General features: G+C 40.9%; 2 protein-coding genes across 5 annotated transcripts; both read right to left on the reverse strand.

Annotated features, from left to right (window-relative positions):
- Window positions 1-1,277: 1,277 nt before the first annotated feature.
- fbxw11a (F-box and WD repeat domain containing 11a) lies at window positions 1,278-18,629 on the reverse strand. Of its 2 annotated transcripts, XM_083891734.1 has the most exons (14): window positions 18,497-18,629; window positions 16,103-16,207; window positions 13,711-13,779; window positions 10,835-11,054; window positions 10,368-10,554; window positions 10,155-10,245; window positions 9,618-9,755; window positions 6,998-7,116; window positions 4,909-5,158; window positions 3,996-4,114; window positions 3,472-3,582; window positions 3,302-3,380; window positions 2,638-2,802; window positions 1,278-2,554 (listed from the first exon to the last, which is right to left on the reverse strand). In XM_083891734.1, exons 1-13 carry the CDS (start codon window positions 18,533-18,535, stop codon window positions 2,641-2,643), a joined length of 1,689 nt encoding a protein of 562 aa, XP_083747860.1. In that variant the 5' UTR covers window positions 18,536-18,629; the 3' UTR covers window positions 1,278-2,554; window positions 2,638-2,640. The 2 variants fall into 2 exon arrangements, with proteins under 2 accessions (XP_083747860.1, XP_083747861.1); XM_083891735.1 differs by lacking the exon at window positions 16,103-16,207 and having other exon boundaries at window positions 18,497-18,623.
- Window positions 18,630-19,775: 1,146 nt separating this feature from the next.
- Window positions 19,776-26,265, reverse strand: LOC310928209 (eukaryotic peptide chain release factor subunit 1). 3 transcript variants are annotated; one of them, XM_083890709.1, is made up of 11 exons: window positions 26,148-26,265; window positions 25,660-25,770; window positions 24,308-24,483; window positions 23,882-24,021; window positions 23,585-23,723; window positions 23,292-23,482; window positions 23,064-23,193; window positions 22,792-22,965; window positions 22,638-22,702; window positions 22,399-22,546; window positions 19,776-20,475 (listed from the first exon to the last, which is right to left on the reverse strand). In XM_083890709.1, the coding sequence occupies exons 2-11, from the start codon at window positions 25,743-25,745 to the stop codon at window positions 20,393-20,395; spliced, it is 1,332 nt and encodes a 443-aa protein (XP_083746835.1). In that variant the 5' UTR covers window positions 25,746-25,770; window positions 26,148-26,265; the 3' UTR covers window positions 19,776-20,392. The 3 variants fall into 3 exon arrangements, with proteins under 3 accessions (XP_083746835.1, XP_083746837.1, XP_083746836.1); XM_083890711.1 differs by having other exon boundaries at window positions 26,152-26,259; XM_083890710.1 differs by having other exon boundaries at window positions 25,890-26,238.
- Window positions 26,266-26,866: the final 601 nt, after the last annotated feature.

Here is a 26,866-nt window from a genome sequence, read left to right on the forward strand (position 1 = left end):
GGACAGTGGGGTGGGAGGGAACTGAGGTGTGTGTGGATGTGGGATAAAGAAGACAGGGTAGGGGGTGGTGGTGAAGGCAGCAGCGGCGGGGGGAACGTTTCTGGAACGTTGCTGCAGTTCCACCCGGGAATGATGGAAATATCCCGCGTAGCCAAACCCAGAGTGGAAGGTGTATGGTAATCATGTCAGGGAAGGAATGCCAAATATGTGCGTGAGAACGGAGCTGTGACCTGAGAGCTGCAGGAATTATGGGCCAAAATCCCACAGACCCAGAGGAAGCACACACACCCATATCCAACACATACACACATCATATATTAATGGTGCTCCACCAAGCGCAAATCCATCCCGCATAACTTATTCTCAGAATTTGAAACATTCTACTATACTGAAGTAAACCCAGGAAAGTTGAAAAACCAACCCCCCCCCGTTCTCCTCGCATAGAGAATATACATCGTCCAACAAACAAGCAGGCTGGCAAGAGTTCATATACAACCTGCCATTACGTTGCTACACATGTACCACTTTAAAAATGTCATGCATACATTTTCCCCTCATAATGACGGTGTTTACAAGACTGAGAATGTGATCTTCTCCAACAGGTTGTTTAGACTTCGACCAACAAGAGCCCAAGTCTCATAAACAGATTGCAGTGTAGAAAATAGCTGAGTTTATACTCCCATCTGGTGGTCACACTTCATATGTGCCCAGGCATAAAGTTAAGCATTTGACATCCAATCTTAAATGTATAAAAAAAACAATCTATATTATAAAATCTGAATCAGGTTTTAAACAATTAAAAGAAACTGTATAATAAAGAAATAAACAATCTTCCATCACACCAACAAGACTCCTCACAAGAAAACAAAAACATCACTTCGCTGACAGCAACTGGACTTGCTTCAGTCTTCTTGAAGATATTTCACCTCCCGTCCGTGAGGCTTCTTCACTTCCTTTTTCCCGCACACAGAGATTTTAATCACATCTAACAGTCTTGCCAAAATGAGCTGCTTAATTTTGAAAAACAGAAAAGCAGGAAAAAAAGTGCCAGAGAAAGCAAGTAACTTGATCTTGATTGAGCATAAATCACTTCTCACCAATGACCATCTCAGTTGTCTGAAGAACTGACCGAGGCCATCATGTCAAAGAGGCAGCTTCAGACACATCCACCCATTCACACACACAGACGAGAACAGACAGACAATTAGACACTCATCCATGTTTCAGTTGGCTCAACACTCCACCACTGTCAAGTACTTTATTCACAATAGGGTCATTTTTCTTCTTTAAAAAATCATTTTTAATATACAACACAATTTTTGACAAGACAACTCCGTTTACAGCTAAATTTGAGCTCTTGAATTCCAGCTTCTCTCATATCCAAAGCAAGCACGTAGATGATGGAGGGAGAGAGAGATGGAGTGAAAGGGACAGATGATGAACAAGGGTCAAAGTTAGAAGAAACACAGGAAAAAGACAGTGAGAGAAAGAGAGAGAGAACGAGGGGGGTTGGGGGGGATGGGAGAAAGAGGACTACACTTAGTTTGATGTTGGTACTAAGAACCAAAATACTCAAATAAAATTAGAAAATAACAGTAATAAAAAACAGTAAGAAAGTAAGAGTTAGAGAAAAAAAAAAAAAGCAGAGGTGTGCCGGGATGCTGTATCCAAGGCAACCTCACATGCATGTCAGTCTGTTTGCTGCTTCTGCTCTGTTCTGCCGTTTCACAAGTCCACATACACAAACACACTCATTGTTGAGTGTGTGCATCCCCATATTCCAAGCAAGTGTGCATCTCTGGGGTTAGAGCGGAGGGAGCAAATGGGGGGGAAGGGAGGGGGAAGGGTCTGAAAGAGACAGGGAAGGGTGCGAGGGAGTGAGAGGGAGGCAGGGGATTCGTCCCTGACACACTTTTCCCTCGTTTCACTCTCCAGTCATTCCCTCCGTTTCTAGAGCTGAGTAAAGAGTCTCTGTCTCCCACATCACAGCTCCAGTCACCCTCTGTCCAACTGCGCCACTGTAACTGTGTGTGTATGTGTGTGTGTGTGTGTGTCATATATGTTCATAAATATGTACCCATAAGCAATTTCAGATCTGTGGGAACCTGTTTTGGCTGGGGATAGAAACTGCGGAGCAGAAGCTGCTGGTAGTTTCTATCAAAGGGACAAAAGGGAGCTTGTGACTTATAGATCTATGTTAATACTGTCATTAGTGTACTTTAAGAAAACATAAATTAATAGTAAAAGGTGAACTTCTTCTCGGGAGAGTTGCATTGCTTCTGTAGTTGGGCATCCTCAAAAGTGTTGACCTGTGTTGTGTATATGTGGCGTGTCTGTGTGTACATGTCACGGTACTGGCAGGCAAATGGGCACAAGCTTGAAGAGTCTGTCAGATTGGGCGGTGAGGGTGAGGCGGCCGGGGGGGCAAGGTTGGAGGTGGACAGAGAGATGACGAGGAGGAAAGAGAAGAGATCGGCTCCTTTCCATGATGGATGCACCCATCAGCCAGTCAGCCCTGGGCTCCTCCAAGGAAGGGTCCGGTGGACGACGCCACCTGAGGAAAAAGGATGTCCAGGATTACACAACTACTGTGGAGTAAAATCTGTAGTAAGTGTGGAGGTTTGTGTGTCTTTGTACCTGCTATCTAGAAATATAGGTGTAAGTGCGGGAGGGAGATCGCCCCTCTGACTGCCCATTGGTTGAGACGTTCAGGAAGTCCCAGATCAGAATGGTGTCGTCATGAGAACTGCTGATGATCTGAAACTCATCAAACTGAAGACGGAACACGCGGCCCGAGTGCTCCTGAAAACACACACACACCAAATAAGGGAATTATGTTTAAAATATTACAGACAGAACACAGGAGTCTTGACACACTGATGTTAATGCTGAGGCTGGAAATGCAGTGTAAAAAAATAAAAACAAAACGAGTCGCTGTTGGTGAGCTGGTGAATACAGTTCTGTTTGGCAGCCAGTTTTCACTGTTGAGTTCTGTTTTTACAAGACCACAACCTTCATCCAACACAACAACCACATTTTAAGACTTTGGGAAATGGTGGACTTCCCCCCTCATTTTCTTATGAAAGAAGCTTTGGATTTAAAGTTGGTTTAGCAATTATTACATAAAACTTGCATGGTGTGATATCAAAATCAAAGATGAAATCGGTGAAACTAATGTGAAAATCATTTTGTGTTTTGTGAGAAGTTGTTTTTTTTAGTATTTATAACTGGTTTACAGTACACATGCACATTAGCACCATCAGTTAGCCATGTAGCAACACATTGAATCTGCAGTACTCACCACTAGAGTCCGCAGACATAATGTGCTGGCAGGAGCTCGTGGGTCAAGGGCTGCCTGCAGGTCCCACACCTTGATCTTACTGTGGAAAACAAAACACGAGATGAGACAGAATGTCAGAATGGAGGCGAGTCCTCTGTGAACGAAACTGAACGAGAGTTCACAACGCTCACCCGTCGTAGGCACCACTGACAATCCTCTTGTTGTCGAAACGAATGCAACGCACCAACTCCTCGTGACCTTCCAGGACTCGCAAACATGCCCCGCATTCTATGTCCCATAACCTGAGGAGAGAAAAGTCTTTGTAAACTAAACAGCAACAGACAAACCCTACAATCCTCTAAACAAAGACACTTCACAGCTACACAAACTACACTGAATAATCATGATTCAGCTCAGGGGCCTCATCAAGACACAACCAAGCATAACATACGCATACATAAGCATTATACATACAGTACTATGAAAAAGTTGAGGGGCTCCACCAGCTTTATTGTATTTCTGAGAAATTCTTTATTTTAAAACTGCATACATGTTTCCTGGATTTTCTGGATGTGTTCCAATAAGTGACTGATGAATGATTATACTGTATGGTCATAGCAGGCTAAAACAAACAAAAGCAATGGTGGCTAACATTAAAGGCTCTGACACTTGATGGTTGAAAATTATGCTTCAAGCTGTGGTCGCACACGCTTACCGGATTGTGTTGTCGGAGGAGCCGCTAACCACCAGTCGATCTCTGTATTGTAGACAGGCGATACCCCGCTTATGACCATTTAGAGTGCGAACAAACTCACAGGTGCTGGTGCTCCATACCTTCAGGACGGGGACAAATCAGACAGCTTAGTCCATGTGGCAGACATCCAATTATTACTAAATAACTGATGTTATCATATCAAATTGTCTCCATTTTCCAATGTAACCAAACTATTAAGCTCTCTTGCCTGAGAGATCTACTGCGTCACACAATTGAATGAGTGCTACAAGACCAATATAATATCACCCATCCTCAAACAATTGAATCATATGCATGTGATTACTACCCAAAAACAATGAAACAGAAAAAAACAAAAACATGTTAGCATTAGGCTACATCTGTTGTTTCGGTAACCTCTGACTGCAGAAGGACACACACTGCCCCAATCTGACCCCTTGCAAAAGCACAAAAACAAATATATTCCTGCCTCTGGGTGATTAGAGATTCGAGCTGCATTCCAACCAACTCCAAAGAGTAAAATTAAGCTTTTTATATTAATGAAAGTAGGATAATCTTGTGACATTATATAAAAGCACATGGTATATTAGTCGAACAATGGAATCTTTATGTATGTACTTTTACACCATGTTTTTATTATTATTATTGATGAAATTGAAATCCTGAGATGTTTACATTATTTAAACTATCATATTGTTCCTAAAAACCTAATGCAAAAGCCAATGTGATCTAACCATCAACTTCCTTTTAATCACACAGTCTCTGAGCCAAGTTCATGTAAGGTTGTAGAAACATAGATGGGGAAATTTAAGAAAACACACAAGGTCCAGTCTGTGGAACAGAAAAATTATATCAACTTATTTCTCTTAAAATACTAGTTCTCAGCACTTGTTACCTTGATGGTGCGGTCCCCAGAGGCAGAGACGATGTATTTGTCATCAAAGTCGACCACGTTGACAGCAGCCCGATGTCCCACCAAGACGCGACGAAGGCTGATGTCAGTGGGCGAGGCCATGTCCCACACCGCAATCGAGCGGTCCTTGGAGCAGGTGACCATCAAGCCGTTAGCGAAGCGCAGGTGAAGAACTGCCTCATTGTGGTGGATGAGTGTATTAAGTACCTCGCCTGTCATGACCTCCCACACCCTGCAGAGATGAGGAGATACAGGGGTTTGAGAAGAGAGGAACAATTGACGAAGAGAGGAAAATGACAGGAAAGGAGTGTGTGGGAAAAAAGAAATGAAATGGGACAGCAGGAAGAATGGTTAAAATGAAATAAAAGAAGATAGGAGGGTGGAAAAGACATGTACTAGGAGAGAAGGAAAAAAAAACAATGGAGACACATGAGAAAGAATTATGTTTATTAGTTTTACAATGGAGAGGGAGCAGAATTCACAAACGTGCGGGCGAAGCTGTGAAAAACACGTTACTGAAGCAATCTGCTGGACACTTGAGAGTCAAACGTAGAATACAGTGGAAAAGGCTGACGACTAAACCTACAAACAAAGTGCATGTCAAGTAGTCGCTAAGGAAGTGAAGTCACATTTTCCTTGGATACTGCCCAGCAAGTACGACTGAAGTGTGAAGTAATGAGAGAATTAATGTTGAGCTTCTGTGTGCAGTAGCCAAGCAGGTGTCAACAGACACACACAAGCCAAGTCTTTAAATGTGTGCAGGAAAATTTATCCCACTATCTCCGGCAATGACAGTAAATCCAACTCGGGATGAAATAATAAACTTTTTATATAGTATATTTTATTGACTGAGGAGCAACTCTAGATGGGATGGTCACTAATAAATGGGACGGGAGATTTTGAGAAAAACAGATGAGATGTACAGAATGTGTGGAAATGACTGTTATATATTTTGAACAAAAAGTTTAAGAAGATATATTATATCAAATATGCACTATACTATAGTATGGTATATTCGTAATCGAGTGATGTTGGGAGTTAATTTTTTTCCCCATACATATTCAAATGCACTTGACTGGTTTGTAGCATGACATAATTTTGCATTAATACGTTTTGAAACATTTAACAGCTGCTGTTTTTGTTCCTAAGGAAACTCACGTCATCTCTCCTTACGCGCGATGACAGAGTGGTGCTTTGTACTTTGCGCTCTTTGCAGATATTGCAATGTAAGTTTTCACATCAAGTTTCAATTTGATATTCACTGGGTTATTTGAAATGTGACTGGGCTTTACCAGACAACGCTATCAAAATAAAAACTACTGTATTCGGAATAAAGGGATAATAACTGTCAAAATATGCCAAAGTTACATTTACGTTCCTGTATAGATAACACAACAATAAGTAATCATTAAATTGCCGGCTTTGTGGTTCGCTAAATGCATTGTTTCAGATGGAAATTTTGATTTAAAAATAAGTAATTGTTCAGCCCCACCAACAGAAAAGAACCTTCAGGTCAAGTGATTGTATTTAACAAACATTAAATCTTAAATCGGTTGTGTGATTTAAGTAAAACTATCAAATGACTTCCTGTAGTGTGACTTTTTCAAGATATTAACAAATCACAATTGATTCCGCCATGCATATTTCTTAAGTTGCCCGTTTGCTCTGTTGTAAGAAATTGTAAGTTGTTTTCTTTTCAATGTATTTTCACATAAATAAGACAAGGCTTATTTTAAAGGGAAAATAATTAATTGTTGCTTTAATATTGATAGGTATGATTTGATATAATTCTTCCTTCCTCTGAACTGATTCTCACTTAAACACTGCCTGAGGTTTGTTCTTAAAATGCCAAAGCTTGACATTTAAAAATAACATTTTGTGCATGGAAAATATCTCGCCTATGCTTCAATTCCGAGAGAACTGTGTTATGACTTACAAACTGAAAAGAATACAGTTTTAGCTTAGTAGTCAAGACCTCAAATCAAATGTAGTATCTATTAATGTCCATGATTTATTCTTTGGGTCCGACTTCTAAACACAGCATGTTCATGTTGCAAGACAAGTGTCATACCTGACGGTTGAGTCAGACGACCCGGTGACGATAACCCTCTCGTCATACTGCAGACACAACACTGAGCCTGTGTGACCGGTCAGTATCTTCAGACACTCCAGACTCTGCTTATCCCAGATCTGTGGGGAGTAAAGACAGGAGTATGAGGACGAGAAGAAGGGAGGATGAGTGAAACAGAGGGTGGTATTTACAGAAGAGCATGCAGGAAAAATAAGAGGGCTTGAAAAGGTTGTGGATCTGGGTCATGCTAAGAATGGCCTATTCTTACAGCAGTGTTCATGCCCCATTTCCCCAATGCTGTGCTGAGCTTTGTGTGCACGCAAAACAGCCATTCAGCTCTTCCCTGGGTGAGCATCAGCCTCCTACAGAACAATAAGACAAATCCGCTCTTCTCCTCCCTTCCTCTTCATCATCATCTTCTATGTTCCCAGACAGATAAGTGGAACACACAGTGGTCTAGAGCTGAGCCCTGTAAAGCTATAATTCACTTGTGTTATGTCTCAGTGTCTGCTGGTTTAGCTCAGCGATAAAGACAATAAGATGAAAAGCCCCCCCCCTGAGCCAGAAGAAAAATTCAATTCATAAATACACAAACCCAGGTTGGAAGAAAACAACCACACACGGAGAACACTTGTGTTTCGCCCAGCCAATGTTTTTGGCTCTCTCCTCTACTGGTGCTTAAATGCACAAATGGATCAATGTTAATTACTTCTCCAGGTCAGTTTGTAGATTTTTTTCTTCTTTTTATTCACCATCTCAGCAGCAGGAAATTGATATCACAGTTTCCTTCAGGTCTTACAACTTTGGACAAATTAAAATGTTGTTCAAACTCTAATATTCAAAGATATCAGCTCTGTGTAGGGGCGTCAACGAATACTCTAAATTTGAATTCTTTAAATATTGAATTAGAGCTGTCAAAAGATCAACATTTTTAATCAGATTAATCACAGGGTAGCTGTGGATTAATCACGATTAATCACAATTAATTACCATTCGTAAATACAGTATGCCAGAAAAATTCTAATTTTCTCTTTATATTGTTGTAGGAACGGAGAGATAAATAAAGTATGTGAAAATATAAATGTAAAGAACAATAATATACTATAAATAACTTATAAAAAACCTATACAAACTTGGTAAAAATTAAACATTACATTGTAAAGAACCCACATTATAGGACAATATAAATATATAGAAAAAACTAAATACTGTAAATAACTTAAAAAAATTATACATTGCACTGGAAATAACTCACATTATAAATAAAATATTAAGTATAGAAGTTTTCTTGGGGTTACTAAACCCACAGCAGGAAATTCCTCAGCACCTTTTAACCCATTAAGGCCTGAAGCACCTGGAAAAAATGTCTCTAAAACCTGAGCTTCAATGGCTACTAAATGACTGATTTCTCAGCCTCTGTAGCAGATATAGGAACACAATTCAAATAGTATTTGAGAGCTTACACCTGTGGCTTTCCTGTGAAATTTAGTTTATTTAGATACAAAAATGTACAATTAGAGTGAATAACTATTTTCAATTAAAAAACAGTAAGAAAATAAAGTCATATCAAATTGTGTCAGTGCCTTGATTTAGTCCTGATGGACTGTGAAGAACAAGAACAGCATGTAATGACTGTAACAGTCTGCTTCACATGTGACGGTGATGATGCTTAGAGCGCTGTGGCATCTGCAGGTAAACCCACTGTCACCCCTTGTGCGCGGTTGTAAACACTCCGTCGATGACGGTGGTATTTATCGTCATTATCTCCAACCTCGTCGTCTTCAAACATAATTATGTCTTAACCATAAATCCCGGTCGATTTGTTCAGCGCGTTTTCGAAGTTATCAGCGATGACGTCATCGAAGACGAAACTCCTCAAAATCACTGCCTTCAGAAATCTCTCCGCTGTCAAAGTCCTCCATGTTCGCGCGAAGTAATTTCAAAATAATGTCGCGAGGAACCCTTATACCAACCCAAGTTGTTGATCCACTTTACCGGTGTCAATCCGCTCGGGGACCCAAGCAGTTGCCCGCCGCCTTGTCTGTTCATAAACTGCACGTCTACCCATAGCGCAATGAAAGTGAGAAAGTGCATTAATGCGTTAAAAAAATGTACGCGTTAATTCCACAAATTAATCATCCTGCGTGAACGCGTTAATTTTGACAGCCCTATATTGAATATAATATATGATTATAGTGGGTGCACAGGTCACCGCTCCAGTGGGAATATAGTGAATAAAAAGAGATTGGCACGGGCATCTTCACGTGGACTCAGGGTATAAGTTCTTTGTCATATTTCTCAGATTTGTGCACCTTATTTTGTTTGAACAACGGGCAGGTAAGAGGTCTACGGTGTTTTGGGGCATGAAATAAAAATAGTTATGTTATGTAAAGTAGTTATGTTTCCTTGTATTAGTCTGTCCACCTGTTAATGACATAATGCATGCAAACATAGATATTCGAATGGTTCAAAGCTTTGTTTTATTTTAGAGCGAATATTCAAATGTCATTTTGGAGCAATTTTGACAGCCCTAGCTCTGTGTGACTGAGACTCTGAGCTTAAGGCTGGTGGTGGCAGACATCACGTTAAAAGAGGCAGTGCCATCAGAATTTTCACATACCTTGATGGAATTATCCCTAAGGCCACTGATGATCTTGTCATCGTCGTACTGGAGACAGTAAACCCCTTTGCTGTTTTCTGAGCGACACTGAATCCTCTGCAAGTTGTGTCTGCCACATCGCCAATTGGCCTCAATAGTCTGGAGGAAAGAGAGAGAAACGGTTAGAGAGACAAAAACAGGAGACGTCCAAAGACAAGACAGCAGCACTGTATTCTGAATATATTTGAACATGGTATTAACAAAAGCTCAGTAAAGGATGTGAAATGTGGCAGTGACTGATTAGACTGTAACACCAAGACAATAACTTACATTTTCTGTGTCTGAAGCTTGTTCAGACTTAAAAAGCAACATATATCTGGATATATTGGCTACATATTTAAAACACTAATGAATGTCTTGTGAGCCTAATACTTATGTCAAGTTTGTTTATGAAAAAAGCAAAGTGAATGTGAATGCTGCTTATACTTCAAATCTGAAATCAGAGTGCTGATGTGCCACTTCAATCAGTACAGAAAAGAACTATGGCACAAAACTTACCTCTATGTCTTGGATGATCTTGGGATAAAGTGAGTGATAGTAGGAGTTGGGTGGGACTTCTGCTGTGCGGTTCTTGAATAGGTATTTCTCCCTGAGGAAAGATGAAGAATATGTGTTGAATGCTTTGTGTCCACTGGGATTTCCATGTATGTAAGTCTTTAAATCAACAAAATCATTTTTATCCACGCCCCCTTCCCTCTGTTAAAGCCTTACCACTGGTGTCTCTCAGACAGGCCTTTCCAGAGCGGGTCGGTGCGGACCATGCGTTCGATGAGCTTCTTCCAAAGCATACCCTCAGAGATCACTCTCTGCCATTCCTTACACACCAGCTCTGCCGAGCACAGCGAACGTGCATCCAGGAAAGACAGGATGTTCTCTGCTATGTGATCCAAGCCTTGAGCTAAAGGGAGGGAGGGAGCAGAGTTAATGCTTGTCTAAAAACAAATACAATTTTATCTGATCCATTTTCCACATTTTCTTCCCCCAAAATGAACCCTGAATTTATTGGGGTTTTTAATTAAGACAACTGGGTTTATTTTTTTGTTGTTTGTGCATTATATGAGGGCCCCATTAAAACCCCCCACAAATAATCAACTTCCATTACTTTTAGATGTGTATAAATAAAATAAGTGAGCACGAGTTGTTTACAGTAATTGTTGCATTCACATCAGTATTTGTACCTGGCAGCGCAGTGATAAAGTCCCTCTGCAGCATGGGTTTGAGGTAGGAGTTGATGTGGCCATGCTGATAGTGGCACATACGGGAGATCAGGCGCTCAACAAACTCCACCTGGTCAGCCTCTGACCACTGGTCAAACAGTGCGATGCAATGTTCCTTCTCCTTCTCATAGTTTCCCTCTGATGGACGCTTGCGGGAGCCCACAACAGGACCATTACTAAGCTGTGAAGATCAAAGGCACATGTAGACATTGAAATTATTTCTCCATTAATTGATTACTACATTAATCGTCAACTTTTGACATTTGAAAACATCATAATTTCCATGTTAGGGTAACACCGATCAACCTTTAAATTTAAATTTTATGAACCAAAAGATTGCTCAATTAAATCAAGAAAATAATAAACAGATTAATCTATTATGAAAACAATCATTGGTTGCAGCACGAGCCACATGCATATATTTATTAGACATACAAAGTTTCAGTTTGAAGCTTTTTCATTAGATGTCTGATTGTTTCACCTCCTTAAATGTAACAAATGTTCTGGTTTGTTTGCTTCACATAACAAAGAAATTATTAAAACTGAATCATATTGGTTTGTGGACAAAAACAAGACATTTAAGAACATCATCATTTCCAGGATTGACACACCGCTCAACATTTTTTTTTATGGACCACTCGATTAATCGAGAAAATAATCAACATATTAAACGATTTTGATAAAAATCGTTAGTTGCAGCTCTACACAGCAAGTTATTCATTTGGCAGCACTTCTATTCTCATGGTATAACACCATGCTCAACATGTGATTTCTACAAACAGAGGAAACACTGGATTGTGGTGTCATAATCATACTTGGTGACACTTTATAATAAGAACACACTATTTACATTAGTTAAGCATTAATAAACATTGAATTCATCATTCATTGTTGAGGGGGATACTGATTGGCTGCTTGAGTACAGCAGCATTTGGACACTGTTCCTCAGCTGATGGGATGAGTTAAACATTTATAACTGTGTTTATAAACTACATACTAATGACTATTCATGCATTATAAATGATGTATTCAATATTTACTAATGCTTAATAGTATGTACTTGTTACAAAGTGTTACCCGATACTTGAAATATGCTGATTCAATGCAGTTATTGCTAAACAATTGAATTAATCACAAGAACAGAATATTTGACGACAGTTCTTCCATTTCTGATTACACTTCTGATGATGGTGAGAGTGTTTGTTTGAAAATCGTGCAGTATTTGTCAATTTCTTTGGTGTGCCAGATATTGCATTTCTCAGGCATCACGTCATTCGCATTCTCTTGCTTAACGTTACTTTCTCATTGTTCTCTCGTCAACGGCGGAGAGAGACACTGTGCAGTGCCCACAACACTGCTTGTAATTACAACTCAAGGTTTCTGTTCTGCGTAGGCCTAGTCTACATACATAAAGCAATGCAGGACACATGAGAAAGTAGGTGAAGTCATAACAAACAAGGGCACATCAGTAGTGGGAGACATTTATCTAAATATTAACTCAGTTTCTCTCTAGCACTTTCAAAGACCCATGTCTATTGATGAGTTTGATTTTTTTTTTTTCAAATTCAAAAACCGCAGCAAACCCTGCTGATTATTTTTACTTATTTTAACCACTCCTTAACAAAGGCTAGATGTAAGGTTTCCTACCATATCATATATCATATGACAGCATCGACAGCATCTTCGAGATAAGCCTGGTATTGAGGGAGACTCCACCCTATGTAGATTGAAACCAAGGTGGTGGAGACGCGCGATGGACAAATTTACCAAAACTCTCTGTAAGCTGGCTCAAAAATATATGTGGCCCCTTTACACCTGGCATTAAAATGTGTGTGATGTGATCATCGGATTGCGCTTCACCACATATATTTACAACTAGCATCAACATGAGTCTCCGGGGGGCAACAACAAGATTTGATCACTATCAGATAATAGTCATACCCCCTTATGTCACCTCACCCTCTGTGCGCCACCATATCAACAACAACAATGTACAACCGATGTGAAGTAGGTATTGTTTGGACTCCTCTTTGAATAAACTGTTTTTGACCGCTTGTCAAACAAATTACTGGTCATTGTACATTTGTTCAAACTTGAATTTTGGAAAAAGGAAACAGCCCTACTTCCAAACAACACCAAAATCTACTCCGAGAGGTCTTTTCTACTAAGAAAAGATCATTCCAGCAATTGCTACCACAGTTACTTCTTCAGCTGAGCCTGAAAAGGGTCCCCCTCAAACGGTTTTGCTGTGCTATGTTCAGTTTTTCATATACTGATCTTGCAGTATATGAAAAATCATAAATAAAAAAATACCGGTTTTCGGTACAAACCAGCATACCGCCCAGCACTAGACTGAAACATAATGTGATTTCTACTGGGCCCTTTAACAGTCTACGTAAAGGATCAAGAGGGGTCATATATTGTTGCAGAATGGATTAAATTTCATAGCTACAGGCAGAATTAATTCTTGTTAAACCACTAGGAGCCTGCAGTGGCAAGGGTGTGTGTGGGAACAAGAGGGGGCGGGGGGGAAGATATATAGCTGTATACTTGAACAAAGGCATGAAGGAACCAGGATAAAACATGCTATCTGGATATTATAACCCCCACCAAACATTTTAAATTTAACACCATTAAAATATAACTTTTTATTTGTGAGGCCTATGCAACTTTTAAACGTTAAATAATCAACCTGAACATGAGGATGTTCCTATGTGGATCATGTCAACATATTTGGGGTTATTAATTCTTAACAAACCTCACTCCTTCAACAAGCTGTGCACCAACACTTCATCTACCCACCAACACCAACCCCAGATGCTTGTATACACACACACCTTGAGAACAGTGGTCTTCTTTGGCGACAAATCGTCCACAAGGTTCTGTGACTCCATCCCTGATGTGTTCTGGAGAAAAAGGACAAAACAAAGAAATGGTGCGTCTTAGTATTTCAGTCGCATTGAGTCTGTGTTAAAGGCACTGTGAGAGCCAGGGCAGGAGTGTAGATAGCGCCGGACACATGAGTGCCACAAAGACAGCCAAGGAAGGGTAGCTATTATGACTTCTGAGGCGTGAACGCACAAACACTCGTGCATTAACATATGGAGTGAAAAAAAACTGAGCACTGCAACAACAACAAAAAAATCTCCTTGCTTGTTTGATGTGGGCTATGCAGTCTGGACAGGAAATTAAACTGGATCTTGGTTATGTCACTGGCAGAAGCTCAGACATGACTGTAATGAAACTCAAGTCAGATAATGGCCTTACCATTATCTGACTTGAGTTTCTGACCATAGACCGAAAAAAAAAACATTTGTCCAGTTCATAATAATAATAATACCGTTATCATCAGTGGAATATATTGTATGACTCAGATAGTTATATCATGCAAACCTTTTTGAAAGTCAGTTGATAGGGCAGCAACATTGTTTTGTTACATTTATGGTTTCAAATAAAAACCGCTGATGGAAATTGGGCATCTTCAAAGGTCCTTGCTGTCAACAGATTTCAGCTATCATTGAAGATGAATCAATCACATTTCACTTTTATAGCCCATATTGACAAATAACAAGTGGCCTGAGCTCAGCAATCTATAAATGACGGTTGACGGTAGAGGGAAAAACTAGCACAATGACAAAATATTTAAACATTTATGAGATGTGCTATTAATGTGAGGATGCTAACAGCAACCAACCTAGTCTCATCAAACTGGCATGTACCTGAATTATGAAGGCTCTTAAATGCACACATTGCAAACATCTCAAAACATAACCTTGTCAGTTTTAACTACACGTACATGAGAAAGCACACCTGAAGGGGAGTACTGTATTAGGGATGCACAATATTATCCGCAACATATCGAACATATCGGTATTAGCGGACACTGCCTTTAAAATTTGATAATCAGCAAACACCTAGATCCACCAATATGCCTATTGACTTTTTGTGTTTATTTTGCAGGGTAAAGAAAATAGAGTACGAGCATTAAAAACATGACGCTTATTTCACAAGTTTCACAAGACAGTAATTGATCTAGGCAGGGAAATAAATGTAAATATAACATATTGGTTCTCAACCCAAGCACCCCCGACATACCGCCATATTGGATATCAGCAGCTCAAAGATGTCCATCCCGAAACTTGTAATTTGCAAATTAATTCCTAATTATGCAATTCCAGTTATATGCAACAACTACTTGGGGAAAAGGACACACAAAGCATGTATTTTGGCAATGGAAAATGCTACTGCAGGTCTGTGTGATGGCTAGATCTTTAAAATGGCTACATTGGTGAAGAACCTTGAATAGAGGGTTGCCTGGCTATATATAGTCAAACTTATTTGATGTTTCTCCAGAGCCTCAAGATCAGTTATTGGTGCGCTATACGTAGAGCCTATTAAACAAAACATGACTATTATATTGATATCCTTTTTGTACTTGAAACAAATAACTCAATGTTCTTTAGAGCAGAGTAGCAGATGTCCCAGGTTCCAGCTAGAAGAACACAGTAGTGGTTGCCACTAAAACATCCACACAAAACAAAAAAATGATTGGGTACCAAGATGAAAGCAGACAATACAAGAAGCCAGCTTGCTGGTGGTGTTGATCATGCAGAGCAGAAGATAGGGAAGGAGAAAAAACAGACCAGTTTTGACCAGGCAAGCAGGCAAGCAAGCATGAAGCCTCTCAGAGCTGGAAGGAAGACCCCCCCACCTCGGCCCTCACTCCTCCAGGTAAAAGGGGAGAAAATGTTACTCCTCAATGTAGGGTTATTTTCTGGTTCCCCCTGCATCCTTCATCCTCTCACAAGTACTAATGAAGTTATTTGCTATTCGAATTTGTGTTTGCAGAAGGGCCCTTTTTTCACAGGGCACACGCTCTCTTTGATTTGTTAGTGTTCTGTGGCATAATTAATTTGAAAGAAGTGTAATTCATCACGATTGTAATGAAGCCAATTTAATTTTGTATAGCTAAAAGTCAGAATCAAGCAGAGCAAGTTAGGGGAAGCACCAGAGAAGTGCCTAACAGCGATGTGCTTCCAACAGGGAAGAAAGGACAACATAAGGTGAGGAGGTGGGAAGGTGAGGAGCAATGGGTAGATGCTATCTGCACCAAGGTGGTATGAGGAATTGTGAGGCATGGATGAAGAAAAGTAAAGGGTGAGGAGATGGTAAGGGGGAAGGGAAGGGAGAGGAGGAAGAGAAGCAGAATTAAGAGGAGAGAGGCAGAACCTGGTTGTGAGCCCGGGTGGAGGGGATGCTCTGCAGGCACCTGAGTGCACACAAACTCTCAGCCACCGAGGAGCAGCCCAGCCAGAGAGAGCGAGGCACAGAGCACTGTGTGAAAGAGAGAGAGGAAGGGGGAAGGGAGGAGGAGGAGAACGAAGTGGGCAGGGCGAGGGAGGACGAGAAAGGGAAGAGCAAAAGACCAGAGATGGGAAGTAAAGAAAAGAGGAGAGGTGTTTATGAAGGGCATTGGGAGAAGGAAAGCAAAGGAGATGTGTGAATGAGTGGAGCAATGAATGGACAGATGAATGAAAGTGGTGAGGAGTTGATGAAGAAAACAAGTGTAGGAAGATGCAAGAATCCAAAAAAATTATGTGCATGTAAATAAAAGGGTTCGGTTTGAAATTGAGAGGAGATGATTGTGTTATTATCAAAGGTGAGGAGAGAAATAGAAGGGAGGAGGTGGGGGATAGTAAGGGGAAAAACCAGTATTAGAGCTACACACACATTAGCACAGTGAGCGCAGGAACACACACCCCTTCACACACAATATACAGACTGATAAACATACACACAGAAGCGTTATTAGACATGAACTGAGTGGGGATAGGTAGAGGAGAGGGAGGGGCAATGGGATCAATTGTCAATTACAGCCACTTTTTGTTTTGACAGCCATCCAACCCACTGTTCTGCCATCCCCTCTCTCATGAGTGGTTAATGAATAACACTGGGACAAAAAATAAATTAAAATATACAGACACAGCCCAGACAAATAAATAACGTTTTAGTAAGTGTGTAAGATTAAGGACATCAAAACCTGCATATAATCATTCTTTGGAGAACTAAAAACAAAGATGTGGTGCAGCATTGAAAAAGACAATGTGGAGAACTCAGCATGTACTCTTTACATACTATGTGGACACAAATGCTCTGTCATTGCGTCATTGTTTTCAATTGTGTGGCCATTAAAGTGCTTATTTAATCATTTCAATATAAAGTACAAAATAAAACTCAACTGAAAATGTAACAACCTGTGCATCTTCTAGATGTCCCCAAAACAACTCCTCAAAACTTAGGTATACGGTAGATAGGTGTATTCTACTGGAAGTCGCAATGACTAATGTGTCCATAGCTCATACAAATACTGAATTCATCTTGAAGTGTATAAACGTCTGTACTAATAAGGCACTGGACGAACTGTTGAGTTAACTATGGCACCTCGATGCTTCCTGCGATACGTCTCGTTTATATCACGTATTAAACAGCTCAGGATAGTATTTTCCACTCGTATGTTGGCGTCATAAGTCCGCATGACAATACTATCGATGTGTCAAAGAAACGGAAGGATGTTCGGTACTTCTTAGGTGGAGTGATCACGTTGTTGTCTTTGATATCCCCAATCTACGTAGAAAAAACACGGTGCTACGTATTAACTGGCGTCTTCTTTGTGACCACTTTAATCTCGTAGTTATGCATGTTAGCGTTCTAAGAAGGCTAACGTTAGCCTAATCTCTTAATAATGTATGTTAGCTTTTAGAAGGCTAACGTTAGCCTAGCTGATTAGCTCATCAAGATATCTACTCATTTCACGTTGAACCTGTGACTTGCTGACCCAAGCTCACTTCATATGGCCAAACACGCCTTGCCAATAACAACAAACGTTTCCTGTAACCACAATCGCTCGTATCATCCCCTGTTTTGGAATATAAATGCCTGCCAACACACCTAGCATTTCAACATGCTAGCTACACAGCTAAATGCTACCTCGCTTGTGAGAATGAAAAGGCAATACACTTCCTTCTACGCACTTGAAAAATATAAACAGAGAAGCAGCACAATGCTTCGATTATAACTACATCCCATTTAGTTGTGGAAACATACTGCCTGTTACATACATGTCACTACGTAAACTGTCCTCACATTAACTCGAGAATGTAACATACCCGTAAATTTACGTAGTTCGTCGCCTTCTAACCAGCGTTAGCTGGATGGCTAAGTATCAGACAGGGCCCAGTCAAAGTGGCGCAGCGTCACCGCAGTGAACGCTATACCGAGAGCCCTTGGCTGTCTTCGACCAACGGCTGTACATAAACCTTTACATTTCCCCGCCATATACCAATGTAACCTGTGCTACGAATATCATGCTTTACATTTGTCGGATGTATCACCTTGGTCTTGCTTAGCTAAACAACTTGTACGCGGAGCGTTCTTGACAAAATGTATCGACAATTTCAGGCCCTCCCTCTGATTTCTGGTTCCCCCTCCTTTCTCCTCCACCTCTCCCAACAAGCCTCCTCAGCCCGTCCCTGCCGTCGAATCGAGCCTCGCTGCTTCCTTCACGCTTAAGACGAATCCCGAGACCTTCGGTTGTTCGGGGTGTCACGTCGAAACGATTCTTACCATCAGTTCCAACGTTTTGTCCTCCATCTCCGGCTCCATATTGACGATCCCCCCGAAACTAGCTCTGAAAATGGAAACCCAGCCCTGCGTCGGCGGCCCGCAAATGCAGAGACGTCATTCACTTCGCTCAACCACACAGCTTCGGTAGGGCAGTGTCAAAGGGTGGGTGGGGGGATGGGGACGCCCATGCTATGAGAACGACGCGCTGATTGGGCGAATTTTGTCAAAAGGAGGGTAGTTTCGCTGCTTAGCCATTTAATGATTGGCTCACCGTGCTACCAAGGCTTCCCCGGTGACTCCCCCAAACAAAAGGGCAAATGGATGAAGATGCTGTTGCTATCCTGAAGAGGAATACATAAGGCAAAATCAATCATCCGCATAGCTTTGGTCGGCGATGCAGCGTGATGTTATTAATTCGATTAATCCAGCTACATTGTAAGGGTAAATGGGGAACAAATACACGTATATAAAGTTGAGTTTTTCCAATTGTTCTGTGGTGTACGGTGAAACACTATTTTAAAGAACAGGTGTGGGTGTTTGTACATTTCCTTACAGCTGCACATTTTAGTAAATCCACACAGGAGCATGCATGGTTGAAATAAATACAACTGTATCACAAGGCGGATGATTTGATGCAAGAGGAAAAAGTTACCTGTTCAACTTAAAGTAAAAGCCAGAACTTCCCACTGGGAATGGACTGAAGTATGAAATCTCATGCTTACATATCCAACAGTTAAATGGCTGTCAAATTGCTCACGTCTCAGAATAATATTTGAATTTGTACTTCACTCTACAGATGCTTTGCGTATTATGTAATTTATTCTCATCTTTGAGCCATTTCCAGATGAAAGCAATTCAAAATCTGGTTCAAGATTACCTAGAAATATTACATTTAAACTATAACCACAAGAAAGCATTAATATTGATTTTGAAGTGATTATTATTAATAAACATAAATTTACAAAAAGTAATCAATTGAAATCTGTTGATTGGCTTAAACACTTGTGATTGCAATTATACATGAACACATCAAGTAGGACAGTATCTGTACCAAAGTCCTATTATCACTGCATCCTGTAATTGAAAGTTGAGTATTGTCATGAGGATAGAGCCTCATTAATCCCTTAAAGCAGTCATGTATACGTATCACTGACACAGGACTATCAGAACATATTCCTTTTTTGTAAGGACAACAGACAAAGAATTCCTCCTTTTCAGGAACAAAAGGACAAGCACAGGGATGAGACCACAGCAGATGAGGAGGTAGACATGGTTTTCAGCAGTTCAAATTTAATACTTTGTCCCCCTTTCTCTACAGAATCCCAGGTAAAAAAAATCCCCCACTCTCATAAAATACAACAGCAGCAGTTACCAGTAAAAAAATGAAATGCAAAAAAAGAGAGAAAGCATAGAAGAGGGAGAAAGGATGGGGGGAATTATGAGGCAAGAAAGGAAAATATATTTTCTATATTTGAGGAGTGAGCCCAAAGTTCATCTTCAGACTGGGTTAGGGGCGAGGAAGCTGGGAACTTGCTGTTGTGTTCATTCAAAATGGAGGGTAGGAGGAAAAGAAGAACAAAAATGAGTCGAGTCCAATCCAACTAGGGGAAGGAACCAGCACTCTAAGGCAGGGATTTATTCAGGAAGGGTTTTCTTCCCTCTCTGGATGAAAGAAAATCTCACTCCTCTTCAGCCTGTATGATTTTTGTCATGTGTACAGATGAAATGTATGTGCAAGTTTGTGTATGCAACAGGTAAGTTGGAAGGTGTGTCTGTCATATATATGGTCAACACGGATGCACCTCTCACTTGCTGCAAGAGAGGTGGCATTTTTCTTTCCTTATTTCTTCATTCATTCCTTTGCTTTTTTTTCTCCCAATGTCAGTCCCCGACTACCTAGTAGTCATCCAAATCAAAGAACTCATCGTCCTCTCCTTGATACTCCATGCCCTGGAAATCCACCCTGTACCGTAAGATACCTGTGAAACACAAAGATGATAGATTAACAGAGGGAAAAATGCTGGCCAGCGAGCTTATGACACCTTTAGCTAGATAGTGGTAGCATTAAAAGGAAAAATGTGTTAGGATAAACTGTTCCTCATTAGAGTGTGGCCCAGGCTGCATTTTTCTGTCTGCACCCGACAGACATCCCATAATTTTTGTCAGAATCTGACATGTCTTTTTGGGGGAGCCGGAAAGACCCATTTCAGCTTACATCCAGTAAGCTCCAGATCCAGTAATCATTTCGGTACCTGTCCTAAACCAGCCCAGTGGGACCCGTCGGGTCTTGCTCCAATTCTCATCTCACCATGTGGAGGGAGTATTTCATAAATAATTTCAATAAAACAATAAATAGATTCCTTTTTAAGAACTACTTACAGAATCATAAAACCCACAAAATAGCATTTACTTTTAAAGACAAAGTGATTGCTTGGTTGTTCAACTGGTTTTCTTTGTACAGCAAATGTGATTTTTTTTTGGGGGGGGGGGGTGTAATTCACTGTAGTAGTGTAGAATAGAAATATGACAGAGTAGCATACAAGAAGAACACACTCTAAAGGACATTTGGTAAGGAAGACCGTATAAGAGCTTTAAATGAACATGAATGAATTCACTTTACTAGCCTTTCCTGAAAAGGGAGGGCAACATACATGGACAAGTACAGCACAGCAAAATTATTAATGTGTTCTTTCAAAACAAGAGGGGACAGAACAGAGCAGCCAGTGTCCTCTTTTGTAATCAGAAAACACAAGTTGCATACATACAGATACAAATTGCTTTAGCAATTGGCCAAAAGTCCAAGTTTACACTGCTGTAGCTAAGGTTAGGTGGTACCAACAACTTGTTCAGAGTGGTCTGAAATGGCATATTTTAAGTGGAACTGATCATAGTCATTAACCTCCATGTATAGGCTAAATCCTCCCGTTCAAGGAGTCAAGTCAATGATTATTAACAGAAAGGGACGTACTTGTAAACTTAACGCCTGGGCTAATGTAATCGTTGTTACTCATCTCAGTTTTAATTTAAATTAAGTAGAGCTCCTGGAATATGGTTTCCTGCGAGACATACAAGTATTTCTTGTATGCGTTTTCTAATTTAGTGCATGCCTGCCGTTTGTCTATATATGAATACATCTGTGCTGTAGATCACCATGTCTGTAAGCATGTATAACTGCTGTGTGTTTATCTACCTTGTGTCAGTCATGGACCACTCTGTCTATTTTATGTTTATTCATCAGAATCAGAATACTTTATTAATCCCCGGGGGAAATTGTTTTTCTTCCAGATGCTCTGTGCAAAGTAAGAAGAAATACAGCATGAGGAAACAAGAGCTAGATATACAGATGTAAATAAAATAAAATATGTAAATAAAATAAAATTAAAATAAAATAAGAATTATCTTGTAGGGACATAGTACTGATGCAGTTCACCTGGTCACTCTGCCTGTTGCTGTTCAGCACTGGTGGTGGTGGTGCTGCCTGTCACTGTCCTTTGTTTTGAAACATTTGACCATGATGTGCTTGTATCTGAAAGTGGCTGAGCTTTGTTTTATGTGTTTTTATGTATGCAAGTTTGGCTCAGTAGTAATAGCAATTTCTTGCGTTTATATAGGGGAATATGATAGAATCGCTACTATATCTGTTGTGGATTTTAAATTTACTTAGCATAAGGCCCCACTGGGACAAACCTTGTGTGATTGAAAATTAGAACTTTTTTGTTTCGTACATAAGAAAAGACTAGACAGGTGAAAGCAGTCATAATGTAACATTCAGGTCAGCCTCCTTGTATCCTCACCTTTCCAAGGCACAGACCAAACTTAATAAGGAAAACAAAAAACACATTCTCCATTATGATGATTAACAAATGCTCAGTAACCCTTGTAGCAAACAAGTGCACGCTCACCCCCGATGCCTCCAAAGCCCTTGACGAACTGGGACCCTTCCTGGCTCTTGTCTGTGACTATCTCCAGCGTGGCTCCAAATTTCTTGTAGTTGTTGGCAAACCATTCGAGCAGTGGCATGCTCTCAATCAGCTCATGTTCTTGCCCCGTCTAAAAAAAATATCAGAGACAGAAACACATGGGATGACCCAATCGATCTTATTTAAATCCCAGGGACCCTGGTCATTTTTATAGGGCCTACCTCTTTGTCTGTGAAGTGAGACTTGTCTTTCTCCTGCTCTGGCGTCAAGTACAAAGTCTTCTCATCTGAAAAGACAAGGTGGAACAGAAATATTACAGCACTGCGTCACTTGTACCTATCAGTAATGACCTACATTATGTGGTGGTTTGCATACCGTTCTCTGCTCCATTGCTCTCTGCCCCATGGACACGTAGAATATATCGCATGGTGTCTAAGTTCTCATAGACTATGAGGATCTCTACTGCTCCCATTTCCAAGGCTTTGAGTGTGTCCTCCACACCAAAACAGTACTTCCCCGTGTCCTGACTGATCTCATCAAAGTACCGCCCTAAAGAGAGGTACAGCAATTAGGAAAACTTCAACCACAAACAGGCTTTTCCATTAGCTCTCGCTGGCAACATCTGTATGTGATGTGTCACAACTCACCTATGAGCTTCTTCTCCTGGATAAATTTGACATTAGAGAGAACCTCCGCTGAGAGTTCAATAGCTTGGTTGAAACCATTCTCTCCTCCATAGGAGATGTCCACCAGCTTCAGAACCTTGGCTTGTAACCTCTGTAGAAAAAAAATGCAGAAAAGAATGTGAAAGACATGATGTACACAAGATATTGAACTTAATATTGGTATTTGTCTTTGTCAGAACACAGACTTACTGGGTCAAACATGTCTGACTGGCTGAGCTCCGTCTTGAAGTCAGCTGACCCAGCCAAGACCATTCCTGCCACATTGACTTTGTCGTTGGACACAAAGAGCTGGACAGCTGTCTCGGCCACTTTTCTCACATAGTTGTGTCTCTTCTCCATTCTCAGACGAGCAAAACGCAGAGCAGACTGCCCTCCTCTGCCTGAAAGATGGATAACAGTAAAATACACTTTTTAGAATGCTTCTCTAAGGGCAAAAATCAAAAGCCATTTTGCCATTTATACATTTTCCTAATGTACAGTACCGTGCTTCTTGGGTAGGTCCACAGTGAATTTGTGCAACACCTCCCTGGTGTTGCCCTGCAGTGTGCCGAACAGTGCCCCGCTACCGTCGATCACAATAAAGCCAAACTTACTGTCGTCAGAGAGCAAGGCTGTCAACGCCTGTGTTAGGAGAGTGAGAAAAAAAACACATAAAATGTGACTATACGTGACAATGTGACAGAAATATGCAAGATTCTAAAAGACAATGTTTCACCCTGACAATATACAAACAAAACAATTATATTATAAGCAGACAAAGAGCAAACGGCAACTCTCACCTCAGTGTGGAACTTGTTGTCACAGAGGTACAGGGATGTGTTGATTGGCTTAAAAGGCTCAAAGTCGATATTGACTTTCTTTTCCTTGCCCTCCTCTGTCACAATGGTGCCACAGTACACAACCAAACCATTGGGTGGCACTGGCAAAAGAAAAATATTCATAATTTTAATAAAAAAGAGACGAAAAGCCAAAGGATTAAAAAATAAAGCTTTGTACACACACACTGTGCAATTTCTACAGGGCTGTAGAAGGGATGTAGGGATGCCGTGTACAGCATCATCGACTTCTATCGCTCATGCATTTAATTTTGTATGTTTGAAGCTTTTCTATTATAGTGTATGATATGGTGGATGCACTGACTCTGCAACAATGAGCTCTACAGAAAAGTCAAAAGTTCTAATATGGGGTTTCCTTGTGACACATACCCTTATTGTAGAGTTTTAGTCTTTGTTGTACAGAGGTGATGGCCCCGAGTACAGAGAGCCTGTTGACTCTGCTCTTGATGTTGGAGGCAGTGCCAAACTCATCAGCCAACATTTTGGCCACTCTGGATATCTGGTCCTTAGGAGGGATGATTAGTGAGATCATACTGGTGCCATTACTAGAAGAGAGAGAAAGAGAAATGGTGTGTCAATGTTAACATACACACCACAATAACAATTAGGATCAATCTGAAACAATGTCTGACCTACCTATACTCAACTTCTATCCAACTATTTTATAACCTTCAAGGTAACGTCACCACTTCTATTCACTGATTTTTATAAACACACAACTTCCTTAAACAAGATATTACCATGGCAAGTTGTGAACAGTGGAGGGACAACCAGAGCAAAGGGTAGGTTCATAGTAAACAATATCTGCCCTTGAAACCAAGGACTGCTGCGTTTCAGTTGCTCACCTTCACACTGATGCCCTCCATTCACTACCTTTGAGAAAACAAAGCATTCCCATGCGCCCGAAATGACAACAAGCACGCAGGCACAGGCGGAGGTGGCAGCAGCTGGGTGAATATAGGGCAAACGGTCATCAATGTGTGAAATAGCGGGCGGTGGAGCAGAGGACAGCAATTTCTGCGCATTACAAGACGACAAGCTGTCGCAGAGCAAGATACAAGCCAATGTAGCAGCGCCCACGCTACACATATCGTCCTCGTTAACTCAGCAAGACCAGAGTCCCATTAGCCAACAACTGATCTTGGTTTCTTAACAAGTGACCATTTCGATACTACCAAATGTTAATGAACCATTAGGTACAAACTCGTAGCTTATCGATAATATTGAGACGATTATTCATACAATGTTCATGTGTAAAACGACCAGACATTGTTGAAATGTTGAAATAAGTATGTAGCATGTGCAATGCAACTACAAGCTAGCCGGCCTATTTTCCATGCCAACATGCTTTCACGACACCGATGGAGGCCGCTTTACAGAGATGACGTCTATTAGCGGGTACCGTTAGCAATGCAGCTAACACTAACCAACATTAAAACATTTGAATGGGACAACGCACACAACATTGACACCGATGTCACACACCCACAGACGCACCAAATTGACACCTTCTTCATTATTAACACAACGTTTCCAGTCTCCAAACAGGCTACATGTGGCAGCAGTTAGCGTTTAGCAATTAGCAAGCTAAGTTAAGCTAACCACTCCCAGATTCGGCCCCAATTCTCCGGTCTCCAGCTGTTGCGCTGGTCCTCATTCACACTATCATCCAGAGCCAAACCGACCGCTGAATCCACACACAGCTTTATTCGATTCCTTACCCACGGGCAGCCTCCAAACTTTTGATAAGCTTCTTGATTTTCCATATCTCCACGTTCCTGTCCGCCGCGCTGGGGTCGTCCGCCATCTTTCTGCTGTAAAAGCTTCAGCACCTGAAAAGACACAAAAAGAGGAGTAAAACACACACAGTAGACAGTTCAAGAATTAGAATAACACATATTCACAGTCTCAGACAGATGGAATACGCGTCCTAACTTGCTGCGCCCGGTACCTCTCCAAGTTGGGGCACGGTGTCCGTTAAGGCACCTGACCAATACTGGCAGCAGCGCTGACCGGGAGGGAAGTGCCTTTCCCGGCCTCACTCTTTCAGTACAGTGCGCGGAGAAATACGGGGCCTACAGTCTGCCAGGCCCTAGCGTCCACCTCGTTCTTATCTAATACGACCCACTTTGCCCGCTTTCTCCAGGAAACATACGACAACCAACCGCCAGCTTTTCACACGTCGTTATTGAAGAGGCTGGTACGGTACCTGCCTCGGACAACGCCGCTCCGCTTTCGGTCTGCTGCGCTATGTCGAATCGGTTGTCCAAGGAATGACGTTGCCTTCCCAACCGGTGTCTCTATCCTCCACACGCTGCGCGTGGTGCTATCGGCGGGGCTCACATGTGGGAGGTGGTTAGAGCTGTGGCGTTCACTTCCTGGAAACCACATAGAAACCAATGGGATTTCTTAGCCAGTGTGGCAATCATAAAAGACTTAACAACAATTGGACGGAAGCGAAAGCATCGCTGACGCTGGGCGGGCATCATAACTGGATGGTGACAAGACCCTCAGACTTTAGTTGAAACAATTGGTTGTTCGAGACGCACATAAACTATGTTGCTGACTGTCACTACTATCTTAGTTTATATTATTATACAGACTGTCTCAAATGTCTTATAAGGTGCAGTCAGAGGCGATTCTAGAGTCTGTAAGGGCCCGTAGCAAGAATTCCTAGGGGGCCTGTTCAAAATATATGTTTTTCGAAATGAATAAAATAACATGGAAAAACCTTGTAATTAAAAAGTATGTGAAATTATAAATGTAAAGAACAATAAAATACTGTAAATAGCTTTCTAAAAATATATATATATATATATATATATATATATAAACTTAGTAAAAAGTACATTACACTGTAAAGAACCCACATTATAAAACATAAATATATAGAACAATAAAATACTGTAAATAACTGAAAAAAACATA

The sequence above is a fragment of the Microchirus variegatus genome (assembly GCF_963457635.1).
Source record: "Microchirus variegatus genome assembly, chromosome: 6".
Lineage (NCBI taxonomy): Eukaryota > Metazoa > Chordata > Actinopteri > Pleuronectiformes > Soleidae > Microchirus > Microchirus variegatus.